Raw genomic sequence first — 23,781 nt, forward strand, 5'->3', positions numbered from 1 at the left:
ATTCCTGCGCAGTTTAACTGAAATTTACAAATGGATAAAAATTATAGCTGCATGGCAATCGAATCGTGTTTTTTCTTAAAATACAAAAAAAAAAAAAAAAAAAAAGCTGTATTTTTCTCATAAACCACAGGAGAGCTGTCACTACCAGCATGTTAACATGATGGATGGATATTATTCTTGTACAATATCCATCATTTTATAACACGACCGCAAAGAGCAGGTGTTGCCGAGGTTTTTTTTTTTTTTTACATCGAAGAAATTTACATCCGTATCTTAGGTGTCAATCGTGATCTTTTTGAGGCATCGCTGAGGCTACACATCCAGAAAGTAGTTATCTTTCATACACAAGATCGCTATCCCTTAACCATCCGATGAAAACAGCTTTTTGTTATTTTACCATATCGACAAAACACTACCAGAAATGATGCCTCATTCTTAAGCGAGGCGCCGACTCGTGCATCAGGAACCTGGTCGCCGCCACCGTTAAGTGTGTACTACGGTGCGATAAAAGATTTCTAAAGCCGTACAGCGAATATTTAAACTCATATTTAGAGTTTGCCCGGGTGCCTCCTGTCTTGATCCTAAGAAATCATCGTCGGAAAGCAAAAGCGTGAGCCGAAAAACGCTAAGAGGTGGCCAGAAAATGCAGAGTCGGGGGATATTTTTTTACCGGACCGCTTTCACATGACACGTGGTGATTTGATCACGTGTTATTGTCGAAATATTTATAAAGAAATTATGGTGTATGACTTTTTCAGAAACAAGGGGCACAAAATAGAATGTTTGACAGACGTTAATATCCAGCCGGCGAGCCCTATAATTTTGCTAAGTTGCGTTCTTATAACACGCTTGTGTACTTGGCCCGGAGTCAGATGCAACCAAGGGGGAAAGAATATCAAAATATTTTGGCTTCCTTGAAATCTAAATGAATTAACACACGTTCGGACACCCGTGTCGGCGGGTGGCGCGTGCAAACGCTCAAAAGGGGCATCCGATTAACGAGCCAGAACTGATTTTTGAACCTTTTGAAAAAAAAACTCGGCCGTGGGTTCTGCGGTGCCGGAACGAAAAAAAAATGCAACTTTGATGAATGGAAAGAACAAAAAAAAAAAAAAAAAAAAGGGTTCTCCGAATGAGAGTAAGTGATTATAACCTGATGTACCTCCTTGTGAGGTCGGCACGTTGACCGTGACGATCTTGCTGTTGGCCGGCAGCGGCAGCTTGGTGGTCACTACCTTTCCGCCCACCGAGGTTCCCGTAATCTGAATGGTGTGGCCGCTTGTCGTGGCCACGGTGGTCTCTGTGCCGACCCCTAAGAAAGCGTAAAAGCACAAAAAATTTTTTTTTTCGCGAATTCAAATTCGCCGGGATGAGCTTTAATCTTGCTATGCACACCGTGTTATTACCATTTAGTTCATAACTACCAGTTAAATTGCACACATTCCTGTTATGTTGTCTCATTAACTTCCCCTCCTTCTCAACCGCACTTTACCTTGTGTGCTTTGACCCTGTTTGACCCAGGTCGCGAAGGACTGCTGAAAATTCTTATTCTGCTGGAATGTGACAGGCGTGCCTATCTTGGTGGACAGCACCACCTTGGCGTTCGGAGTTCCCTGGCCCGACAGCGAGCCGACGATGACTTTGGGTGCGGCGGCGGTTGTTGCCGACGTTCCCGTTGGAGTGACTGTGACGGCGCCGGGCTTCTGCTCCAGGCGTTTCTGAAACACGCGAGTTAGTTTGCAAAAAAAAAAAAAAAAAAAGTCAGCATTAAGCGTGACGTTTGGGGGCTTCCTGCTTTGCATTTTTATGTGCAAATTTGGCATTTTGCAAACATCAGTGGGCATGTTATACCTCGAGGAGATACAATTTTTCCACTACGTCTTACAAAAGCAAGAAGCCTTATTAGCCTTATTTTCTGTAAGTCTGGCACAACAATTTCCTTCGGGATTAATAAAGTTGTTCTTATCTTATCTTAAATAAGTTAAGAACACGACGGGCATTCTTCTTGCGCAACTGCATTTCATACTTAAGAATAAGAATAAGAACAACTTTATTAATCCCGAGGAAATTGCTGTGCCAGAGTTACAGAAAATATAACAGTAATAAATAATAAAAGAAAAGGCAGAATTAGAAATAAAAATAAACTGTTCTTGGGTTAAAAATTAATTAAAAGTGATTAAAATTAATTAATTAAAAGTTAAAAATCAACCCAAGTACACAACTCTCACCTTGGCTTGTTCAGCTGCTTGAGCTTTTTCTTTCTCCACCCTACGCAAAGAAAAAACAAAATTTAGCATTTGAAATCAATTGGAAAAAAAAAAAAAAGCGATAAATTGTGTTGCGCCGATAAAAAAAATGGCAACTCATGGGATTGACCTTTCCGAGAAAGCTCTGATCTCCCAGAGGTCCAGCTCCTCCTCGGCCACCCAGGTCTCGATCACCACCGGGCCCGTTTGCTTGGCGGGTTCCGGCTTCTTCGGACGCAAAGCGCTGGAGCGAAGCCCCTTCCTCTGAGGAGTGTGGGTCTCTGGAGAGCCAGAACCAAAAGGTGAACTGGTTTTAATCTCTCATTTTTCTCATAAATGAAAAGAGAGGAGTTGCAGTTTTTATGGTACCTTTTGGGGTTTCAGGAACTCCTAGCGGGCAGATAATCTTGCGGATGCAGTATTCGGAGCGGATGCTGTAAGGCCCCACGTCGCGCCGCTTGATGATCTCCGTGGTGGTGATTTCCGTATCCGATGTCTCTGTGGCAATGAGTGGGGGATAGGGCTGCGTTGGTATGGACGATGAGGAGGAGAGCCCGAGAAGATGGAGAAGACGCACTCCGATATAGCAGTGCAACCCAGTAGAGACTGAGAAAGTCAGTCTTTTTGTCAAAGAGACGTTTCTGTGTGTTTTTCTAGCTTGACGGGAGCAAACGTTTAAGTTAGCGATCGGCAGAAACGCCGTGTAGCCGTCGACCGAGACGCGAAAGATCTAAGAGTGAAATTAAAAAAAGAGACTAAACAGGACAAGGGCTGCAAAGTCCAACGAATAAACGGCGTTATTCCATGACGTTAGACTTTTCCCCTTCTTCCCAAAATCTACAGCAGGGGTCTCAGACTCCCTCGGATCAATATTTTGTGCCTGATAATCAAATCTTTGCGTTCGTGCGGCCCGTGCATTTTTTTCTCACATGCATCTGGGGGTTTTATATGGTGGGTTTCAAAAAAAAAAAAAAAACAGACAAGGAAAAAATGAAAAATGTTTTAAATTTGCTTTGAAATTTGAAAACAAAATGATTTTTTTGATGAAAAGACATCTAGAGACATTGTTAAAATGCCCTTTTCTTTTCTTATTTCTATAAAAATCACAAAAACGATAGCAAAAAAAAAAAAAAAAAACGGGCAAAATTAAAAAGATTGATTTAATAACCAGATTAGCCACCATTAGCCTTGTAAACATTATACCTCCTTTTAAACACGCGAACAATCAATTTTCTAATAAATTCTAGTGGCAAATTTTCCCACAGTGACAAGATTTTCTCTTTTAACTCAACAATATTTTAGGGTGTAATTTCATCAATTCATTTTCTTAATATTCACTTTTAACATTAATTCGTCATAAATCTTTTAGAGGAACAGTTCATGACATGTAAAGATTTTTATAATTTACTTGTTTACCTCCTGACACTAAAAAAAAAAAAGGAAAAATTTGGACTTGGTGTTACTTCTAGGTAATGATTTTACTGGTCCGGCCTCCTTGAATTCAAATTAGGCCGTATGTGGCCCCCGGACCAAAATGAGTTTGAAACCCCTGCTCTAGGCCCTTTTATCGTCCAATTTTTGGGAGAGATGAAACGTCCACCTGTCCTTGTCGTGCCGACGGCTGCCGACGGTTTGACGGCCATGTCGTCCCACCTCAAACAGGCCCACAGAAGTCTCAGCATCAGACTCACGCCGGCGAGAGACCTCACGGTTTGCAGACGATACCTGGACGGAGAAATTCCCCCAAATAGTTAATGATTAAAACACGCCGAAGAGGCGTGCGAGCATCGTGCGTTTAGACAAAAGCGAATTTATCAAAATAGGGGATGGCAAACTGTACGGGTAACCCCAAAATGAGCGCTCAGCCTATTGTTGATAAATTCAATATTATCATACGTATGCAAAAACGTCATCATGACACTTAACTATTTGTCCTCTTTTGAGATAACATGCATGTTGACTTCTAAACAGGAAACATACAGTATATATGAAGTACGGATTTTTTTTTTTTAAAGGCCAAGCAGTTTATTAGTGGAGCGGGACGAGCTCTTGAATTATTCTGTGACTAAATATGCACTAAAGAAAAACCATGGGACAGGAGGAGGAGTAACAGAATAAGGAATTGGGGATGTTTCTGTCTGCTCGTGATTATATTTGTGAAATATATGCGGATTTCCGCGTTCAAATACATTTGATGAACCAGTTTTTCAGTGGATAGTCTGACTACAAAGGGCTGACACACCAACTAACACAAAGATCAAATTAAAATTCTTCGACTTGGCCATCCGCTTCACCGAAAATAAAAATACGTGCCAAAGTCCACGAGTTTAAAATTAGATAAGAGATGGGAAGCGACCACTTTATTATTACTTGAAATCATGTATTTCATGAGGAAGTTCTATATTATTATCTTGACCATCCTTTTTGTGACCAATGAATCCCGAAATGATCCAGTAACAATAATGCAGAAGAGCTGTGCAAGCGAAAGCCGTTAGGACTCTCATTCCCTTTTGTTACCACAGATGGCAAAATGTGCCTGGAGTCGCCGGGTTGGGTCAGAACACAAAGTGTATATCCTGACACTTCGGCGACCGCAAGATGATTCATGTCTGCTTCAGAATTCTGAGGTCCGGTTAAGAATAACCAGAGATCCTCGTATGACACGTAGCTCCGAGCCAAACACTGCGGAGTGTCAAAGCCAGGAAATGGTAAATGGACTGTATTACACGGCCCTTTTTCTGGTCTACCAAGCACTCAAAGTCCTTCACAACGCATTCGTATTCACCGGGGATCAAAACCGGGAAAGTTGTAATAATTAGCTCCGCATCCTGAGCTGTAGCCGCCCGAGGGGAGCTTCGAGGTATGAAAATCGAGAATGCATTCACAGATGGGGGAAAAAAAAAAAAGAAAAAAGTTAACTTTGTTGATGTAGAAATTGCTAATTTTTTTTTATTTTTTTTTTTATTAAATCGACTTGAAATATGACTCTGGAAAGAAAAATTGCAACACGAGCCTTGTTATGTCACCCATTATTCTGCGATGAGAGTATGTGCGAATCTGTCAGCCAATAAATGGAATCAAGTGTTCCCCCAAATCTTGTCGGGATAGCGAAATTGCACACCATTTTTTTTTTTTTTTTTACTAATTAAATCATTTTTTATACTAGTATTTTATCTCAAACAATATCATACGACACAATCAAAGTACTGTCGCATTTTAAGTAAATGCCTCTTCAGTGATGTGAATTGAAACACAAGTCAAAGCAAATGGTTTATCTTTCAGTCTAGCTTTTATATATTGTTCCGACTTTATTAGATGTGGGATTATATGTTATATTTTTGGACTTCTTAAGGATAGGCAATACGGACGATGCTGCAGAAATGAGTCTCTGAGCACTGAAACACAAGAGACGCGACAGAAATAAATGACTGAAAATATTAGCAAGCATTACAACCACATGCAATATTTTCAGAGCAATCATATGTCAGTTCACACACACACACACACACACACACACACGCCCACACACACACACGCAAACAAGCGGGAACTGCTTCTGGAGACGTATCCAGGATAAACATTGGAGTGTCCCGGGATTGGTTAATTTTGGACCCTGGATAACTTCAAAGTGAAATGTAGCGTATCTCTATTTCTAATTAAAAGTTAATTTGGAACCCGAAAATAATTTTTTTTTGGGGGGGGGGGGGATTTCTACACATGCAAAATGTTTCACGGCCAGACACTCGAAATAAATTCTATTTTTAAAGAGTACCAAAATGAGATTTGGTGTTACTGGATTTTGTATTACTATGATTTATGTTTTGCAGCTGTAACAGTTAAAAACCCCACAGTGAAAAAGTGACAGTTGTGACCGTCGGTTTTCCCCACAAAAAAAACCCACAACCCACTGCTCTTGAATGGCATAAGCAGCTACGAGTGGGGTGGCGGATTTCAACAACGCTCAATTAGACGTTGCGTAACTCGCGACTTTTCCATTACATATGGATTATTTGAGCGTGCGGTTGCGCCTGCGTAACAGACAGAAAAAAGATTTTCTACAATGAAGGGGCAAATGAAGGGTACCGTAATTTCCCGACGATAAGCCGCGACTTTTTTCACGTAAACAACGATGCGGCTAATATATGGATTTTTTTTTTGAGGGGGGGCTAACGAGCTTCACGCCGCTAAAACGTTTATCCTCGTCACATAGAACCGATGAAATGACCGAGAAATTCTGAGTCGGTTCAACTCCGACACCGAAGAAGACGACTTTGACGGTTTTAGTGCGCGGGAGGAAGACCGAGATAGCGATCGGCTAGCCGGTGCGGCTTATATTCAGGTGCGCTCAATAGTCCGGAAATTACGGTACATTAAAAGTTTTTTTTTTTTTTTTAATCTACTGGTTTTCATTTCTGTTCATCAGAATTTTCCCCTTTTTAATTGTTCAGCAGGGAAAAAAAATCTTGTTACTGTCTTTAAAAAAAAAGGCTAATATATGGACATTTTTTGAGGGGGGGGCTAACGAGCTTCATGCCGCTAAAACATTTATCCTCGTCACATAGAACCGTTGAAATGATCACGAAATTCTGAGTCGGTTCAACTCCGACATCGGAGAAGACGACTTTGACAGTTTTAGTCCGCAGGAGGAAGACCAAGATAGCGATCGGCTAGCCGGTAGCAGCCGGCTAGCAGCTTATATTGAGGTGCGCTCAATAGTCCAGAAATGATGGAACATTAAAAGTTTTGGTTTTTTTTTGAATCCACTGGTTTTCATTTCTGTTAAATCAGAATTTTTCCCTTTTTAATTGTTCAGCAGGGAAAAAAAATCTTATTAGTGTCTTTAAAAAAAAGGGTAACTTCCCATTATATGCGGCTAATATATGGACTTTTTTTGAGGGGGGGCTAACAAACTACACGCCGCTAAAACATTTATCCTCGTCACATTGGACCGAGGAATTGACCGAGACATTCTGAGTCCGTTCAACTCCGACACCGAAGAAGACGACTTTGACGGTTTTAGTGCGCGGGAGGAAGACCAAGATGGCGATCGGCTAGCCGGTGCGGCTTATATTCAGGTGCGCTCAATAGCCTGGAAATTACGGTATTATGAGAGATACCTAGTTAAAAAAAAAACAGAGACGGGTGAGGTTAGGAGGTTATGGCTTGCGGCCTTACCTCCAGGTGATCCCAAACGTAGGCCTGGGCGAAGGGTACGGCCAGATATCCAAGGCTGGCTTGGCATTGTAGTTAAATACGGGGACCTCGCGGAATCCACCTCGCCGAGCCAGGATCTTCAGGTTGTCAAACGGCAGTACGAAAATACTCTTGCGGTTGCTCTTGGTGATAAACTTGCGGTAAGAGGGGAGGGCGGTGTCCGAGCGTGTCTTCTTGGTGCGGGAGAATTTGAGAAGCCGGACGCGACCCTTCGTGAATGAGTCCTCCTGGCTCGTGGCGACACATGACACGGAAGTTCTACTACCGGCATCGGTTGACGATTGACTGATTGAGCCGGTGACTTTTGTCTCCTGTTCTTGCGTGACGACTTCGCTCTGACCGTCATCGGAACCGATTTTGGTCACGGTAGTCTTGGTCATGGTCGTGAGAGTGGACACCACGCTGCTCTCCGCCGCCGACACCACGAGAACGTCCCTTGACGCGTTCCGTGGCTCCGAAATCAACTTGGACTCCGTGGAGACGACGGTCGTGGTGGTCGTAGACGTGGTGGTCACTTGCGTGATGACGGTCTTGAGCGACGCTCCCGTCCCGCTGTTGCTATTTTCCTCGGCGAATTCATCGCTTAAACTGGAATCCTCCGCCGAGGGGATCGGGGAGGGCGCCATTCGGATGATCTTGACCGTGGAACTCGGTTTGTTATCGACGGCCTCGAACGCCGACGTGTTGTTGTTGTGCTGTTGAGTGCTTACTCCAAGTGCATTTACGTTGTTCTCCAGCCTCATCATCTTCAGCGGAGGCTTGTATTCCTGCTCTGAAATTGTAAGCTTACTCTCGACCTCCACCTTAGCGGTAAGACTTGGCTCTTTCCCCCCGACCTGTTTACCATCATTTACAGGTGCCAAATCTCCATTGACCAAAGGCTTTTGCTGAGCGCTGTTCTTAAGTAAAACAGCCAGCCCTTCCTCCTCGTTTTTGCCGATGTTGTTCAACTTAGGCTGGGGGCTGCTGGTAAGTACTCCGTTATTTGGGGTCCCGACAGAGTTACTCAACCTCGTGTCGCTCCTCACGCCGTCGTTACCGTTTACCTGAGGGAGAGGAGAAACTGAAACGGGAGTGCTAATGCTTTGGATTGGACATTGTCCAATACCTTTCGTATTCTCTCGGTTCCTGTCATGCGTCGTGCCATTTTCCTCGGAGTCCGGCTCCAGTGAGCTTAGGGTTTCAGGGCTCTGCTTGAGAGGATTAGCAGATGCGGGCTGATTGTTATTGAGCTCAGTAACACTTACGAGTGTCCGCGCTGAGTCCAATTTTCGGCACGATTCTGAGTTCGGTACCTCGGAGCCTATGTTTTCAATATGTGTAGCCCTGGTAACATCGGATGAAACACTGGCCATTTCTTGCTCCCCAGAGCAATTAGTCCCCTGTGCTGATGTTTCGTGCGCGTCAAGTGTCTGAACGGCCTCTTGCTTTGCACTACTCAAATGAGTTTCTTTTGGCCCCTTCGTCCTTCCCGATGAGTCCGTCACCAGTTCCGTCGTCGGGATTAGGTTTTGGGGTGAAGCTGAAACCGTCCCTGCGCTGCAACGGTCTTTGGATGTGGAATCTGAACCCGGGGAAGGAAGCAGGGGAGTAACATTCCCATCTGTAGTTTTAGCGAGTTCAGTCTGACCGCAGCCTTTATGCTCTCCTTCCGTCACTTCTGATGGCCCATAAATTTGTTGCGTGGAACATTTCTCCTCCTGTTTCACAGTTTCGCCCAGTGACACCTGCGTCTGGACCAGAACGTGGGGCTTGAGCGGTGACCGAGGCCGGACGGGAGTGCACGGAGCCGGTGCCGAGTTGGTTGAAACCAGGGTAGGAGTGTGAGGCTTGGAAGCAGACGCCTGTAGTTTCTGCCTTTCTTCAATAATGTGCTGCTTCATTCTGCGCTCCAGCAAGCTGTCCAGCTTCGAGACCTTTACCTTCTTTTTGTATGCAATGCGGGTGAGGAAGCCCTTGCAGACATCCACTACATCATAGTTGAAAGGCCGTTGGGAACTCACTGGTTGCTCCTCCTTCACTGAACCCTTATCCTCCTGGACACTCGGCACTAAAGAGAAAAATAATCGAGACTTGAATCCATACATTTTCTAAAAATTCCATCCCGTTGGCCTACAATTTCAGCTCTTGTTGAAAGCTTTCTAAGTGAAGAACTTAAATGTTGTCCGATTTCTCAACCGTTACGCAAACTCCACACGGAACTGAACATCAAGACTTATTAGTCATCAGACACTTACTCTGCGCTACATCTGTTCTTGGGTCCACAGAGTCCACGTCCATCTTTGCCGGTGATTCATCTGACAGGTCCTCGGACTTTGTAGTTTCACAGAGCGCTTCTTTGTTTTCCCCTTCCGTCTTCTCGTTGGGCTCCGACAGGCAGTCCGATCCGGATTTAGAGAGGGTAGATGAGTCTTGATCTCTCGCGTCACTCCTCGAAGCAGCAACTCCCTGAGCATCTGGTGGAAGTGTGCTGGATCTTCGACTCAGGTCCAGCAGATTGGATTTCTTCCCGAGTTTCGCATCTGCGTAAAAGAGAAGCGAACATTGTTTTGTTTTGTTTTTTTGAATCGGCTTCTATCAACCAAACATCAAAAGCTCCAGGATGGACTAATAAAGTCCTCATGTCAAGGACATTCACACTTTACTTCCAAACTCCACCCGACTTGTAAGTAGTTCTGTCAACAATAGAATTATTAAAAGCGACATTTACAAAATCATTGCTGGCAGGCAATGAGTAAACAGAGCAAAAACTAAATTACGAGGCTTACTTATCACATTATGAATACAATAAAACTTTAGAGAACTAAAGAACAAACTTGTCCAAATAGATCTAGAAATCTGTTTCATCTCAGCCTAGGAATCATTTCCTATAAAAAAATGATCTTGAAAAAATCTTCAAGAACAAATGTTCGCCTAACTCTTCGGTAATAATCGTTTCCTGACCGGGGTTTCTGCAGGTTTCAGCTAATCTAATGAAATGCGTTTTAATACTTTTTTTTTTTAAGGCCACTTTAATGCCCAGAAATTTAATTTAAATTTAATGCCCATGTCCAACTGCAGATACTTTTTTTTTCTAATAATGTCAGTTATTTACTTTTGGAATAGATTTCGCTCACTGGCAGATACGGACAAATGACCTTCCGAGTGACAATAAAACTAAAGGATCACATGGATTTAACGTTGCGAATGATTATTAGGATGTTTTTACGAGTTTGTTTCTTTTTCGCTCCAACTCTGGCATCGTACACTGTCACAACACCGGCCATAAGCGATTAACTAGGGTTCCACTTGGCAATCATCACACTATTCCAACCAAAAATCACTAAATGTTTATAGTCTAATGCAAAAAATTGCCAAAAACAATGTTTTATTTTATTATATTTTATTTTAGTATATTTAATGTTGTATTTAATGACTTTTAATGGCCTGCGGAAACCCTGCTGACCCAAATAACTGAGAATCTTCTCAGTCAGTTATTAAATTCTCCTGAGGTTTTTTTTTTTTGAAGTTCGGAAATACTGCGAAATACAAATATGTAACCGTTTCGATTAAACGAACTAACGAAAAAAAAAAAAAAAAACAATTCAGCCACTGAGATGTGCAAGTAAAAGACGGATTCTAATCACTACAGAGAAATATCCCCCCCAAAAAAATAATCGGAAAAACCACACTTTAAGCCCCAGAGTTTCCCATTCCAGACCTTCTAGTTCTTTGCGGTAGTTGGCATTGGTGTTGCCAGGAAGCCTAGGGAGAAACCGCTGCACATACGTCCTACTGATCCAACTCCAGCCGCCGTAGCCTGTAACGCGATATTCCTCTCCTTTCTGTTTCCACACCTTCAGATAGGTTGAGAAGGGATAAAGGGAGTGAGCGGACGGAGGGGAAAAAAGACAAAGACGAATCAATACGCTAGTGGAGGTGAAAGGTTCGAGGGGAGAGCGGTGATTTGGGAGAATGGCTAAAAAAAAAATTCGAGGAAAACACGGTGAGTACAGAAGATCCAGTCTTCTGCTTTAACTTTCATCACTGATTACTGAGGGGAATTACTTAGTTAAAAAAAAAAAAAAGAAAACACGCTTCTTAGCACTGGTGGTTTCCTTAACAGTGACCTGAACACTGAATTATGTGTTGTTTACAGCAAAATACATGCTCTAAAAAAACAAAAAAAAAGACAGATTGGGATGTCCAAATGAAAGGCCACTTTGAGGAGATAGATTAAAAACAGCTCGGTAATAAATCCTCCTTTCACGAGAATTCAGAATGTTTAGTTTGTATTGATTCTGTCTGTGAGAGGTGCTTTTTTTTTTTTTTTTTTAACACATTTCACAGGCCATTTTGGTGACTATAATTTGTGTTCTGTTGAACTGAATTGAGTTATACTCAAGATTTTCCAAACATTTATTCATATAAAGGGGATGGGAAAAATTACAGCAACACCTCTCAGGAGTCACCACAAATTACATCCTCCAAGATGACCATTAAAATAAACAAATACCTCTCTCAAACAAATTGAATAAAAGCAGAACATTATAATCCTTGCGTATGTTTAATCCATGTATACCGACTGACTAGTGAATGAAAATGTGCCTTGCTTGTGCGCGTGAGAAAACAAACCAAAAAAATAAAAAATAAAAAAAAAATAAATTAATGAAAAAATGAATAAAAATAAATAAATAAAATGAAAAGAATATAACATTTCAAGAAAGGTCCCTGAGTGCAGTAGTGAATGAATAAAGTAAAACAAACCGCTTAACATATATAAAGAAGATACCTAGAGATATGCCTACCTGGTGTTTAATTGGGAAAGTGTATTTGACCCAAGTGGCTTGTTGCATCGTCTCTTCATCCTCCAGCTTCTTCTCTCTCTTCTTCACCTTTTCTTTCTCCTCGCGCTCCAGGGACGTCATGCGGTTTAACCTAGAGACATTTAAAATGATCATTTTTTTCGAGTCATTATAAAGAATTCACGCGGGTGTGGTTTGAAAGGTCCGTTCTTAATATGACAAGCTTATTAACATGGAGAGCATGGCAAGATGTCGTTGAAAACAAGTATGTTGTTCACGTGCTTGAATGCAACCCATGAGAAAAGCTTTCTTAGTGACTTAAATTTAGAGACATACATGCAGTCTGATCCAAATCCAATGAAATGTTGGCCAATCACTTTAGTGGGGGTGAAGTGTTGAAATGGTTGTAGAGACATAAGTGGGTGGTGCTGGTAGTAGACGTGCAGTCTAAATATTATGCTTCAGCTAGAGTGGGCCTTTTGATCTGATCTGGTCATGATCACGCCTGCTTGCTTAACTACTCTGCTTGACCACACGTCCCCTGTGTTCATGCACTGAATGCTTGTTTCAAGCTTTTTTTTTTCGGTATTTCAATGCTTTCCATTTAAGAAGGTAATCCTAAATGTGTTTCAGAAATCCCCTCGGTACGACGTGAGATACATGATAGGGGTCGAATGTCTTTTAACAGTTTGTGTTTTAGGCCTGTGTTCACAAAAATGTGTGTTTACATAGGGAGCATCTATTTTCTATACAGATGTGAAGTTTGAACGCCCTCACGGGAGGGGGAACATCTGTCGAATCCAGCTTTTTCAAGAGCACACGACGGTTTCGGTTCGATATAATCCAAGAAACCGGCCCGTGCTTGCGAGGGTCTGCTCAGGAGGACGAGGATGGGACTTACCAAAACGACGGTGATTTATTTTGGAGCATTTATTTCCGAGACGGTAATTCGGGTTTATTTCCTCCCCCCGCGTACAAACCGTTTTAAATGAATGTTTCATTACAGTGCTGCATACTATGTGTACCTGGTGTGGCCCAGTGAGTCCTTCCAGACAGGCAGCATAGCCACAGGTTTGATGGCACACTCGAGGATGGCCAGCGCCAGAGCAAACTCTCTCGCCTTACTGCACATCTGAACTGCTTTGATCCAGTTGGTCCTGCAAAACAAACACTCGTGAGACATCTCTCTTTACTTTGGTCGCCTTCACTTTGCGGATACATTCGGGTTCGAGTTTACAGCTTGGCCGCCGAGAGAGCTTTTTACTTTCGGCAAAAAAAAAAAAAAGCCCTACTTCTGACTGCTTTCATTTCAACACATGAAGTGGTTTAATTACAGAAGGGGGCCAAAGTCAACAGGACTGACAGTACCAATATTATTACCGGTACAATATTTTTGCGTGGTTATGAAAACCGATAGCGAGCAAGTCAATTATCAGCATGTGTCAGAATTCGCACTTGCCAGGAATCCACTGTAAAACGTACCTGTGTGAGGCCCAGTTCGGGTGCATGAAAGGGGCCGGGACATTGTTCTCCAGCTGGATGATGGTAAGCCTTAATGTAGAGACGGTCAGGAGCTTGGAGCCGTGAATAGATCCGTTCCACTTGAATTCTCCGGCTGGTGTCATGCAGAACTTGTGCGAGAGATGCCTCCTTTTGTCATGGTCCTGATGGAAAAAAAAAAAAAAGGTTATGGGAAATCGTGGTGGAGGTTATCTAAGGACGCTATGGAAACACACCATTTTGAATACCGTATTTTTCGCACTAAAAGGCGCACCTAAAAGCCTTTAATTTTCTCAAAAAACGACAGTGCGCCTTATAATCCAGTGCGCCTTATATATGGATCAATATTGAGCCGCAACAGGTCTTGCGAGAAGAAGTACCGCGGTGCATGCTGGGATATATGACTGCGCGAGGCGTGCATTTTATTTAACATTACGTCACCGTAGTAGCAGAAGTAAAAACGGTAAAGGGGAATTCCAGTCCCACACCACTTGTATGTATAAAGACCCCAAAATGGCATTGTAAAATCAAGGCGATCGGTCACGCAGTAGAACGCGGGAATAGAGCAGCAGCGAGAGAATTGAACATTAACGTGGAGGAAGCAACAAGATGACCTGCGCCAATTATAGAAGACTAAACAGAGTTTCCGAGGGAACGGAGCGAGATGGCTACAGTTAGGGGACAAACTTGAACAGTGTGTTGTTGAACAGAGAGCAGCAAGTAGAAGCATCTCTCCACTATTCCAATGAAGGCAACAGCGCTGGCGAGCGAACTTAGCATCAATTAATTTAGAGGCGGTCCTTCTCGGTGCTTTCGTTTTATGAAACACTTTGAACTGTGACAAACAGAGTTGGAAATATATTGTTTTCAACGAAGGCGGAACAAATACCGGTAAGAGCTACCAGTACGTACGGTACCGTATTCTGAATGCACTAACTTGTTTTGGGAGTGAACGGAGTTGTCAGAACGTTGGTTTGTATTCTATTAATAAAATTTGACTGACTTATCTGACTGTTTTGTTGACATTCCCTTTAGCGCAGCTCCATTTAGTAGATGCATAACGCAACCCATGCCACTACTGTAGCTTTTATTCTATGCGCCTTATAATGCGGTACGCCTTATACATGATTATTTTTTTAAAATAGGCCATTCATTGAAGGTGCGCCTTATAATCCAGTGCGCCTTATGGTGCGGAACTTACGGTAAATGAGGAACATTTTGTTGAGCAACAGATCCAGATTAACACGGGGATCTAGAGGGGGACGTTCTTACAAGCAACCAAAAGCAAGCCTACTGTGATGCCTTCATGTTTCCAATCCTTACAAACAAAACTCAATAAATCCGTCTTGTTGCAAAAAAAGAAACAAACAAACAATGGAAGCGAAATGCAACTCGCCTCTCTGTGCTGGTGCTTGTTGAGGGCGAGGGTGTTGGCGCTGTACTGGTTATGATAGACGCGATATTTGCCCTCCTGGCCGAGCTTGAAGTACTGGCTGAGGGTGCCCTTCATCACCACCTCCTTGCTACGCATGCTGACACGGGTGATGTCACCTTGGGCGTTTACTACCAGTACCTACACACAAAGAAAAATAGAAAAATGAAAGGAATCGGTTTAGTACTGCGATGAGGAAGTATGGCAACAGCCATAGAGACAGTGAAAATCCGCGGAGCTTGTCAGTCAGTCATCCAGGTCATGGTAAATTCTTGTCAAAATCTTCCACGACAAGAAGATTTTGGCTGTGGAAATCATTACCATTTATTACTATGTTTGCTAACATTAAAAAAAAAAAGCCTCTGCTGTAACTTCTTTTGCAGTTGGCTCGGTTCTTGTCTTTTTTCTGATGTCTTCTGAACATGAACGGATATTTGTTCTGGTTAAAATTGACGTTTTCATGGGATTTTTCCACATTGGAGACAATCTTTCCGACTGAAATTCTTTTTTTTTCCGTTTTCGTACGGAAGTGCGTTGGAAGCATACATGGAGTTCTCACCTCTTTACCCTCCTTGAACACTTTGTTGGCTTCGTGAACAGCCGCAGCCACCTGCTGGTTCTTCATCTGACTCAGTTTGCTGTCTGGGTTCCTCAGACGCGTTACCATGCGAGTTGCTGAGGACTTTTTACCGCCGAGACCGGTCACCTCACCGTTGGCTGAATCTTTACCGTCGCCTGGAAATGCATTACCAGCTTCAGCCAAAAAACAAATGAATCTTTCACACTTAATGCCTGGATGCGATGTTACTATGTATATTTGTACACTCCGGCGTCAGACCTGTGTCTTCGAAGCTGGCAAGCGATGACTGGGAGGACTTGTCAGCCAAGTCTGGGGGTTCGGGACCCCTTAAAGGGAGCCCGGCCCCCATACTGCTATTGCTGTTCTCCTCACTTATATGGGGGGGCTGGCTAAGGGGGGGCGCGTTATCTCCGCTCGCAGGAACGGAGACGGCCGATGTGCTGTCGGCTGTGGACGAAATCAAAAAGAAGTAGAAGACGGTTCACTCGTGCTGTGAGGCGAGTGACGACAGAATATATTTCAGATACAGACAAGGGCTTTGGCTCCCTCTGCTGAAATGTGAAATGCAAAGCAAGCATCGCAGAAGCAGCTCACGTCAAGAAATGGTTAAGTGGAAGCAATGCCAAAACAGTACTCTATAATTAAGAGACATGGCAGGCAATGTGTACGCTGTCCACGGACCTTTGGTTTTAGTCATGCTGACTGCACTGGCGTAACAGTCTAATTGCAAATTTTACTATATAATCAGCTTCTTCACTCTTCTGGTGGAAATACAGAATCAAAACAAACAAACAAAACCATAGACCAAAAAAGAAAAACTGCTTGAAGAGAGCCACATGCAAAGAGGCGGCTTGAGTTTAACCATAAAAAAAAAAACAAAAAAAAACAATGCTAGCTCTACAAATCAACTTATCTGATACCACGAATGTTTTAAGTCTTCCATCTGTCACATTTTGCAATACATGCCAACTGACAACATCACATTAAGAAATTGCAAATGTCTTTTTTTTTACCCCTTTAATTTTATAAATTTAACTGAATAACAATCCCTTAGCGGAGAAAAATGATCTACAGCGCATTAGTTGCAGCCCATGGCGAGTTAAACCCCCGAAACGCAGGGGGGGATACGGGCAACCATGCAGAGTGCGAATCAGTGAAGCCGATCTGCCTCAAAAAGTGGGTTAATGATGTCTGTTTTAGCCCAGACATATCCTTGGGTACCTTTGGCGCTGTTAGAGACCTCCATATAGGAACATCCCTCTATTCCAGCCTCCGTGGTGGAGGCAGGAAGGTTTGGGGCCTCAATGGCCAGGTTAGAGCTCATGGAGTTGGGGGCGGTTTGTGTTGGAGCAGAGGCTGCTGGGAGCAAAGGTCCGTCTGAGGTGCTACTCGCGCTACTGCCTTCTTGGTCAGTGGGTGAGGCTTCGGTGACTACGGATAAACAGCAGCAATGTTGTAAAAAAAAAAAAAAAAATGTGGATTGTAATTTATGATACAAAGCTAACTCGGAGGTGATGGAAGGGTTAAGGCTGACGGATGCCCTCGAAACCCCCCCCCCCCCAAAAAAAGAAGACGCCTATCATCAATAGAAAACATTTGAAATCAACATTAAATATAGTTGCAATGCTTCGATCATTTGGATCAGGGGTGTCAAATACACAGCGGGCCAAAATTCAAAACTGGGACAACATTGATATTTACTGAAAGAAAATCTTCCTCCAGATATAACAATGAACCCAAACACGTTTTGCTTAAAAACGAAATATGAAACAAGCATAGCTTAATACTATACAATATATAACTTAATATTGCACACATGCAAAATCTTGTTTTCTGCCGAATTAACAGGGTGGCGGTATTAGCATAAGATCGCTATGACTACTGTCAACAGAAGAGAGGGCCTTTACGGGTCCTGTTGTGATTTTTGTGCCAAAACACCAGCAGAAAATTCTGGGATTTGTAGAATTAGCGATACATGCACTGTAGACTATCCCGGCGAACGGCTTAATGGCTTTGCGGGCCAAATATAATTACAGTGCGGGCCAAATTTGGCCCGCGGGCCAGAGTTTGACACATATGATCTAGATGAATTAAATCATCTGGGATAACGTGAAGACCTTATTATGTCAAAGATTATTACAAAGTCCCTTGGGGGAAAATGTGAAACTCAATATGAAGTTGTTTACGCCGAATAACGTTTTGGCCGACGATGCAACAAATGCTTTATTGCGGCCGTTTTTAATCGACCGGGGTGATAAATACCGACGAAAATTGGCGTGCGTGCTTTGCGGATGCCAGGTTCCATCATAAAAAGGAGCACAGCTTTTGAACTCGCCCAAAAGCGGGATTGATTCTTGAGTCAATAACTAATTATTCAGCTCTGATGTGCTTTTCTCAGAGGTTCAACAACAGAATAAAACTCAGGCACACAAAGCCTGTTTTTTTTTTTTTTTCCCCCCACGTCACACATTGTAAGTCATTGGGCATTTACCCCAGGCTTCATAGGTGGTTTGTGTTTTTCAAACTATTTTTTTTTTTTAGTAAAAAACCCACAATAAGTTACCTCCAGTTTTGATAATATCACTTTTCTCCTCCTTGAGGTCGTCTTTTGTCTCCTCGTCCTCCTTTGCCAGCTCTTTGACGGCGACATCCTGGTGGCCTTCATTTTTCAGCAGGGTCCCATCATCTTCCCTTTCTGCATCCAGCTCCTCCTTCTCCTTCTCCAGTCGCTCTTTCTTGGCCTCTTCGGCAGCTCGTCTTTTCACCTCTTCCAGTTCTTCCTCCCTCTTGGCCCTCAGCCTTTCTAGAATCTCATCTGGATGAATGAAAATTACGAAAACAATGAAACTAGGGGAATAAAGGGCTGAGCATATAAAGGACTGCCTCAGAAAATTAGAATATTGTGATAAAGTTCTTTATCTTCTCTAATACAATTAAAAAAAACAAAAATTACTTTTTCATGATATTCTAATTTTTGAGATAGGATTTTTGAGTTTTCTTAAGATGTAAGCCATAATCAGCAATATTGACATAACAAAAAGCTTGCAATGTTTCAGTTCATTTGTGATGAATCCAGAATGTGTGACATTTTTGTTTTTGTAATTGTAGTACAGAAGATAAAGAACTTTATCACAATATTCTCAAAATCTTAAACCATAAAAAAAATCTAACCCACTTAATGTAAATCGTAATTGTTTATCTGTATATATATTCATAACTGTGCAATATTTCATTTCATAACAGCTGCGTGTGCAATATTTTTTCATACTCTTGTGCACTCCTTATCTTTCACCTGGTGCTTACGCACTTTATAGCCTTGACTTATTACTGAGACACTTTATAGTTTTATTTGTATTTCTTATTCTCACCCCTTTTTTATACTGTTTATACAGTTTCCTACAACTATTTATTATTGTTATATTTTACTTGAAACTCTGGCACAACAATTTCCTTTGGGATAAATAAAGTTGTTCTTATTCTTAATTTTCTGAGACAGTCCTGTATGTGCAAATTGAAAAATCCATAGGAGACGTCACAAATACAATACAAATTATACAAACAGCAGTACAGTGCATTCAAACGAGACATAAAAAAAGATCACTGAATATAATAATTTAAACATTTCACAACAAATACCATATTATTTTGAGCAAAAGATGATGGGCGAAATTGGTTTAATCGAACCGATTCAAAAAGCAAAAACAATATAGAAACACGGAACTAGAAGAGACAACAGCGAATGGCTACCTAAAACTTTTATTGGTACATTTTCATAAAAAAACTAAAAATAAGCAGATTAAATCATTCAATTCAGCCAAGGAATATTTCATGTGATTGTGGTGAAAAAAAAAAATCTACCAAAGAATCACTAATATTGACTTCAAGAGTTCAAATCTACTGATACTCATCATGAACTTGCATTGTAACAGTGTAAGAAAGCACAATAGCCTCATTGTGAGGAGGCTATTTTAATCAAAAGTGCCACCGCTTTATAACAACAACCACATTCTGAGGTACGGTGGGACTTAAAAGAACAGTAAGAAAAATATAACTTTCTTTGTGATCGTATTAAAACACCAGTAGCAGCAAACCACATGAAGCGCACTGATCGTATGAATCGGTACGACGTGCAAAACTGACCTCTATAATTTACAGTAAATATGTACCAAATCTTAATGTATGGTATTTCACCTGGGACGGACTAACTTTAGTATAGGCAGGTGCAAGTATAGACATAAAATTTTTATACATCCCCATGAGTGATTTTCAGTTTTGTAGTGCACCATTATGAATAGGCAATTTGGTACTTATTATATATTTTTAAAAAATTATCCCGTAAATTAGAGGGCATCCACTCATTTTTTTAAGGAAAAAATAAATTGTACATAAATAAGCTGCACTCGTCATTGAAACATAAGATATTAACGCAGGAAGATGTTACAGGACAGATTTTTTATTTTATTTTTTTTTTATTTAAAGACAGTAACATCTACAACTACCGGAACATAACGCAAATGCTTTTCTTTTGCAGAGGGGATGCTGAACTCACGTGCAGCAGCTCTATTTCTTTCTTTGACAGCCGCGTCAGATGTATTTCTTTTCATGATGCTCAAAAAAGCGAAAAGTGGCTAATCTGAAGAATTATAGTAAATGCGAGTGGATTTGCCGAAACGGTTTCATTTGTCCATTGTGACGCTGTTGGTGGAAGGAAGCTACTGTAATTAACCTATAAAAATCCAGAAATTAGCCACATCGCTGTAAAAGCCGCAGTTCTCAAAGCGTGTGAAAAAAGTAGCGGCTTATATGTCGGAATTTACGGTGCTGTAATGTCATTAACATATTTGCATGTTCTGAAAATAAATGAAATACAATCTTTGTAAGGGTGGCAAGTGGTGGAAAAGGAAGGAAAAAATGAAAAAGTGACTTTGCTATGGAATTTTTAGCTTCAAAATTTGAAAACAAAATGATTTTTTTGATGAAAAAACGTCTATTGACATTGTTAAAATGACCTTGTCTTCTCTTATTTCTATAAAAAACCCCAAAAACGATAGCAAAAAAAAAAAAAAACGACCAAAATTAAAAATATTGATATAATAACCAGAATAGCCTTGTAAACATAATACCTCCTCTTATACATGCTAACAATCAATTTTCTAATAAATTCTGGTGACAAATTTTCCCACGGTGACAATATTTTTAGGGTGTAATTTCATCAATTCTTTTTTAATATTCATTTTAAATATTAATTCGTCATGTATTTTTTAGAGGAACAGTTCATGACATATAAAGATTTTTATAATGTACCTGTTTACCTCCTTTACACTAAAACAAAGGAAAAATTTGGACTTAGTGTTACTTCTAGGTAATGATTTTACTTGTCCGGCCCCCTTGACATCAAATTAGGTCAAATGTGGCAAAAATGAGTTTAGGACCCCTGAATTAAAGGTTCAAGTGTGGAAGTTACCCAACCGAGGGGGAAACGCAATATCCAAAAAAAAAAAAAAAAAAAATTTTTTTTAAATAAAAAGCAAAAGCATACTGAACTTGTTACATCTGTGTGAAAGTGCAAAGAATGTAGTCCTCCTCACCGTTTGCGGCGGTGAGGAAACACCTGTTGCTCCCTCGAGCCTTGTTGGTCAGGTCCTCTGTGATGTCCATGTGTGTGTGGACCTCGTCCCTTATTTCTTCGAGGGCGGCAAACAGATCGGACTCCCAGTATTCCTTGTCCAGGCAATCGATCAGCTCAGCCACCTGGACCTGGGTTAGTTGGGTTGCAGGGGTACGTAAAACAGAAAAAGTGCAAAACGTGAATTGACGTTAACTAAATAATAACTTAAAAGTGACTATCTGAAAGCATCCCCGATTTAATGATTCCCGTTTACCTTCGTGCTGTAGTACCAGATGGCTTTATCCTCGTTCTCGCCATCCTCTTCTCTGTTGGGGGGGGGGGCATTGAGGGGAGAAAGAGGGGAAAAAAATATGGGAAAAATTAGCATAAATAACAGTGAGATGCGGGGGGGGGGGGTGCAAAGATTTAACTGGAAGACGCATGTTTTAAATATATTCTGGTGTTTTTGTTAATGCTTCTTTTCTGCACGGGGCTCTAGATAAAAATAACAAAAATATATTCAATATATTCCGAATACTATGGAGACATTATCTACATTAGCTGTATATTTGCGGTAAGCAAACCCAGATAAATTTACTTAAAAAGACTTGCATTAACTGAACAGTTTTGCGATGTCTAAATCACTTTTATCAGTTTTTTTTCTGTTATCAATTACATTTAGGAAATGAAAAGGCATCTCAGCATTTACGATATTAAAATAAAAACCCTCAGGAACAATGGTGACATGTGGTGCTGATGGGGGGGGGGGGGGAATCATGAAAAGTAAAATCGGAAAAGAAACAAAATGGATGTTTTGATTAATCTAATGGCAACAGTGAAACTGAAGGCATTTTACACAAACCGGTCGGCAAAACATTCCAGATTATGATGTGGCGACATTAAATACGTGATCGTATGGCGACAACCCATCTTCACTGGTGTTGGGGGGGAAATAGGGATTTGTTTGCCTGGCCATACGTGACACCATGCGGCATATTATTGTTTAAAAATCATGACTTTAAAAAAATGTTTGTGCGGTTCTTCCTTGAAATAAATTGCTTACGACATGTTTGCACCTGCGGGCATTAAAATGCACTGTTTAGAAGGAAGATTCAGCAGGGAACTAAAGACTGGGGGCTGTGCAACAACACTGTCTATTCAGCATTCTCCCGAAACTTCAGAGGTCCATGAACACAGTTTACTTCTCTGCCCGGAATTCAATGCATGTATATCCAATCGCACAAACTTTCTTTTGTGCGCAGTACTTCTATGTGTGCGTGCACAAACACACACACACACACACCCTAGCACTGCACCAGCTGGGGGCCAGTTATGAGCTGTGGCAGAAACTAAGTAAATTGCAGTGATGACGAATCTTGAGTCGCTGACCTTCTTAAATCTTATAGCATTCAGGTGATGCGTGTTCTGATTTGTTTAGCGTGCCTTCCATCGCCGCTGATTCACAACCCTTGTGTGTTTCTATACCAAGATAATTTGATATTTAATGCGCGGGGCTGTTGTTGCTGTTGGCCAAACTATAGAATTACTATAATTCTAAGCCAAACTCTGCAGGGAAGGTGGTTGTTTTTTTTAATGCCTTACGGGTGGACAATAAATCTATGACAATGAAAGAATTCTTGATCTTTCAAAGTTTAATTTAAGGGAACCGCTAGGAAGGCGTTGAAAAAAAAAAAAAAAAAACCTACGCCTGCTTGTGAATATCCAATCCTTGATAAAGGGGTGTGCAGCGCAACCAACGGTCCATCATTAATTGAGTTTTTTTTTTTTTTTTTTTCGACGTGTGACACCGACACAAAGACCGTGAAGTGAGAAAATGATAATGGCTGAGAAAATAAAGGACAGCTCTGCTCACACCTACATTTCGCAATTTTAAGTTTGATGAACACATGAATTGGATTCCAAAGACGGCGGAAAAATACATCCATTTTGCTGAAGTCTTTATCAAATGTCACACTTATGAGGTAGGAACTGGATCATCAAACCAAATATGCAAATTGAGCGCAATAACGTTGGTTCTAGCTCTGGTAGAGTATTATTAACCTGCTCTTTGCTACTACTTGTTACTACTCATTGCAGCCATTTACAGTAAGTCAGTCTGAATTGGTCCATCCAGGTTGATCGGTGGTCCGTTATACCTTTGCGTTACACACGGCTTGGGTTACCCGACTTTATGATACCTCCCTTGACTTGACTTGGCCATTTTAAATTTAAAATGACATCATGCGTGCCTGTGTGTGCTTGTGCACGGCGGGGGTGGCAAAGGCAGGTTCGGTATGTTTTGAATAGATTAGAGCTTCATTGTCCAGTGTCGGTTAGATCTGAGCTTTCACTAAATATCCGACTAGTTGATTATCAGTTGAAACCACAAATGTGTTTGAGGAGCTCCAACAAATCTG

At 41.5% G+C, this 23,781-nt stretch overlaps 1 protein-coding gene across 2 annotated transcripts in view; it reads right to left on the reverse strand.

The window, feature by feature from the left end:
• The window catches only part of LOC147228092 (nucleosome-remodeling factor subunit BPTF-like), a 56,488-nt gene that overhangs the window by 27,059 nt on the left and 5,648 nt on the right, over nucleotides 1-23,781 (reverse strand). Inside the window, exons 3-21 of one of the 2 annotated variants that reach the window (XM_086156310.1) lie at nucleotides 21,639-21,690; nucleotides 21,345-21,513; nucleotides 18,320-18,571; nucleotides 16,978-17,187; nucleotides 16,015-16,203; nucleotides 15,736-15,911; nucleotides 15,141-15,317; nucleotides 13,727-13,908; nucleotides 13,270-13,401; nucleotides 12,248-12,377; nucleotides 11,161-11,296; nucleotides 9,698-9,982; nucleotides 7,422-9,510; nucleotides 3,847-3,971; nucleotides 2,616-2,744; nucleotides 2,377-2,527; nucleotides 2,229-2,268; nucleotides 1,493-1,718; nucleotides 1,163-1,312 (exon numbers count right to left, since the gene is read on the reverse strand). In XM_086156310.1, the coding sequence (XP_086012436.1) occupies nucleotides 1,163-1,312; nucleotides 1,493-1,718; nucleotides 2,229-2,268; nucleotides 2,377-2,527; nucleotides 2,616-2,744; nucleotides 3,847-3,971; nucleotides 7,422-9,510; nucleotides 9,698-9,982; nucleotides 11,161-11,296; nucleotides 12,248-12,377; nucleotides 13,270-13,401; nucleotides 13,727-13,908; nucleotides 15,141-15,317; nucleotides 15,736-15,911; nucleotides 16,015-16,203; nucleotides 16,978-17,187; nucleotides 18,320-18,571; nucleotides 21,345-21,513; nucleotides 21,639-21,690 (5,000 nt within the window). The remainder of the gene's footprint in view (nucleotides 1-1,162; nucleotides 1,313-1,492; nucleotides 1,719-2,228; nucleotides 2,269-2,376; nucleotides 2,528-2,615; nucleotides 2,745-3,846; nucleotides 3,972-7,421; nucleotides 9,511-9,697; nucleotides 9,983-11,160; nucleotides 11,297-12,247; nucleotides 12,378-13,269; nucleotides 13,402-13,726; nucleotides 13,909-15,140; nucleotides 15,318-15,735; nucleotides 15,912-16,014; nucleotides 16,204-16,977; nucleotides 17,188-18,319; nucleotides 18,572-21,344; nucleotides 21,514-21,638; nucleotides 21,691-23,781) is intronic. The other variant, XM_086156311.1, reaches the window with a different exon arrangement.

The sequence above is a fragment of the Fistularia commersonii genome, chromosome 12 (assembly GCF_037954325.1).
Source record: "Fistularia commersonii isolate RoL2024-O1a breed Wild chromosome 12, RoL_Fcom_v1.0, whole genome shotgun sequence".
In the NCBI taxonomy this organism is placed as follows: Eukaryota; Metazoa; Chordata; class Actinopteri; order Syngnathiformes; family Fistulariidae; genus Fistularia; species Fistularia commersonii.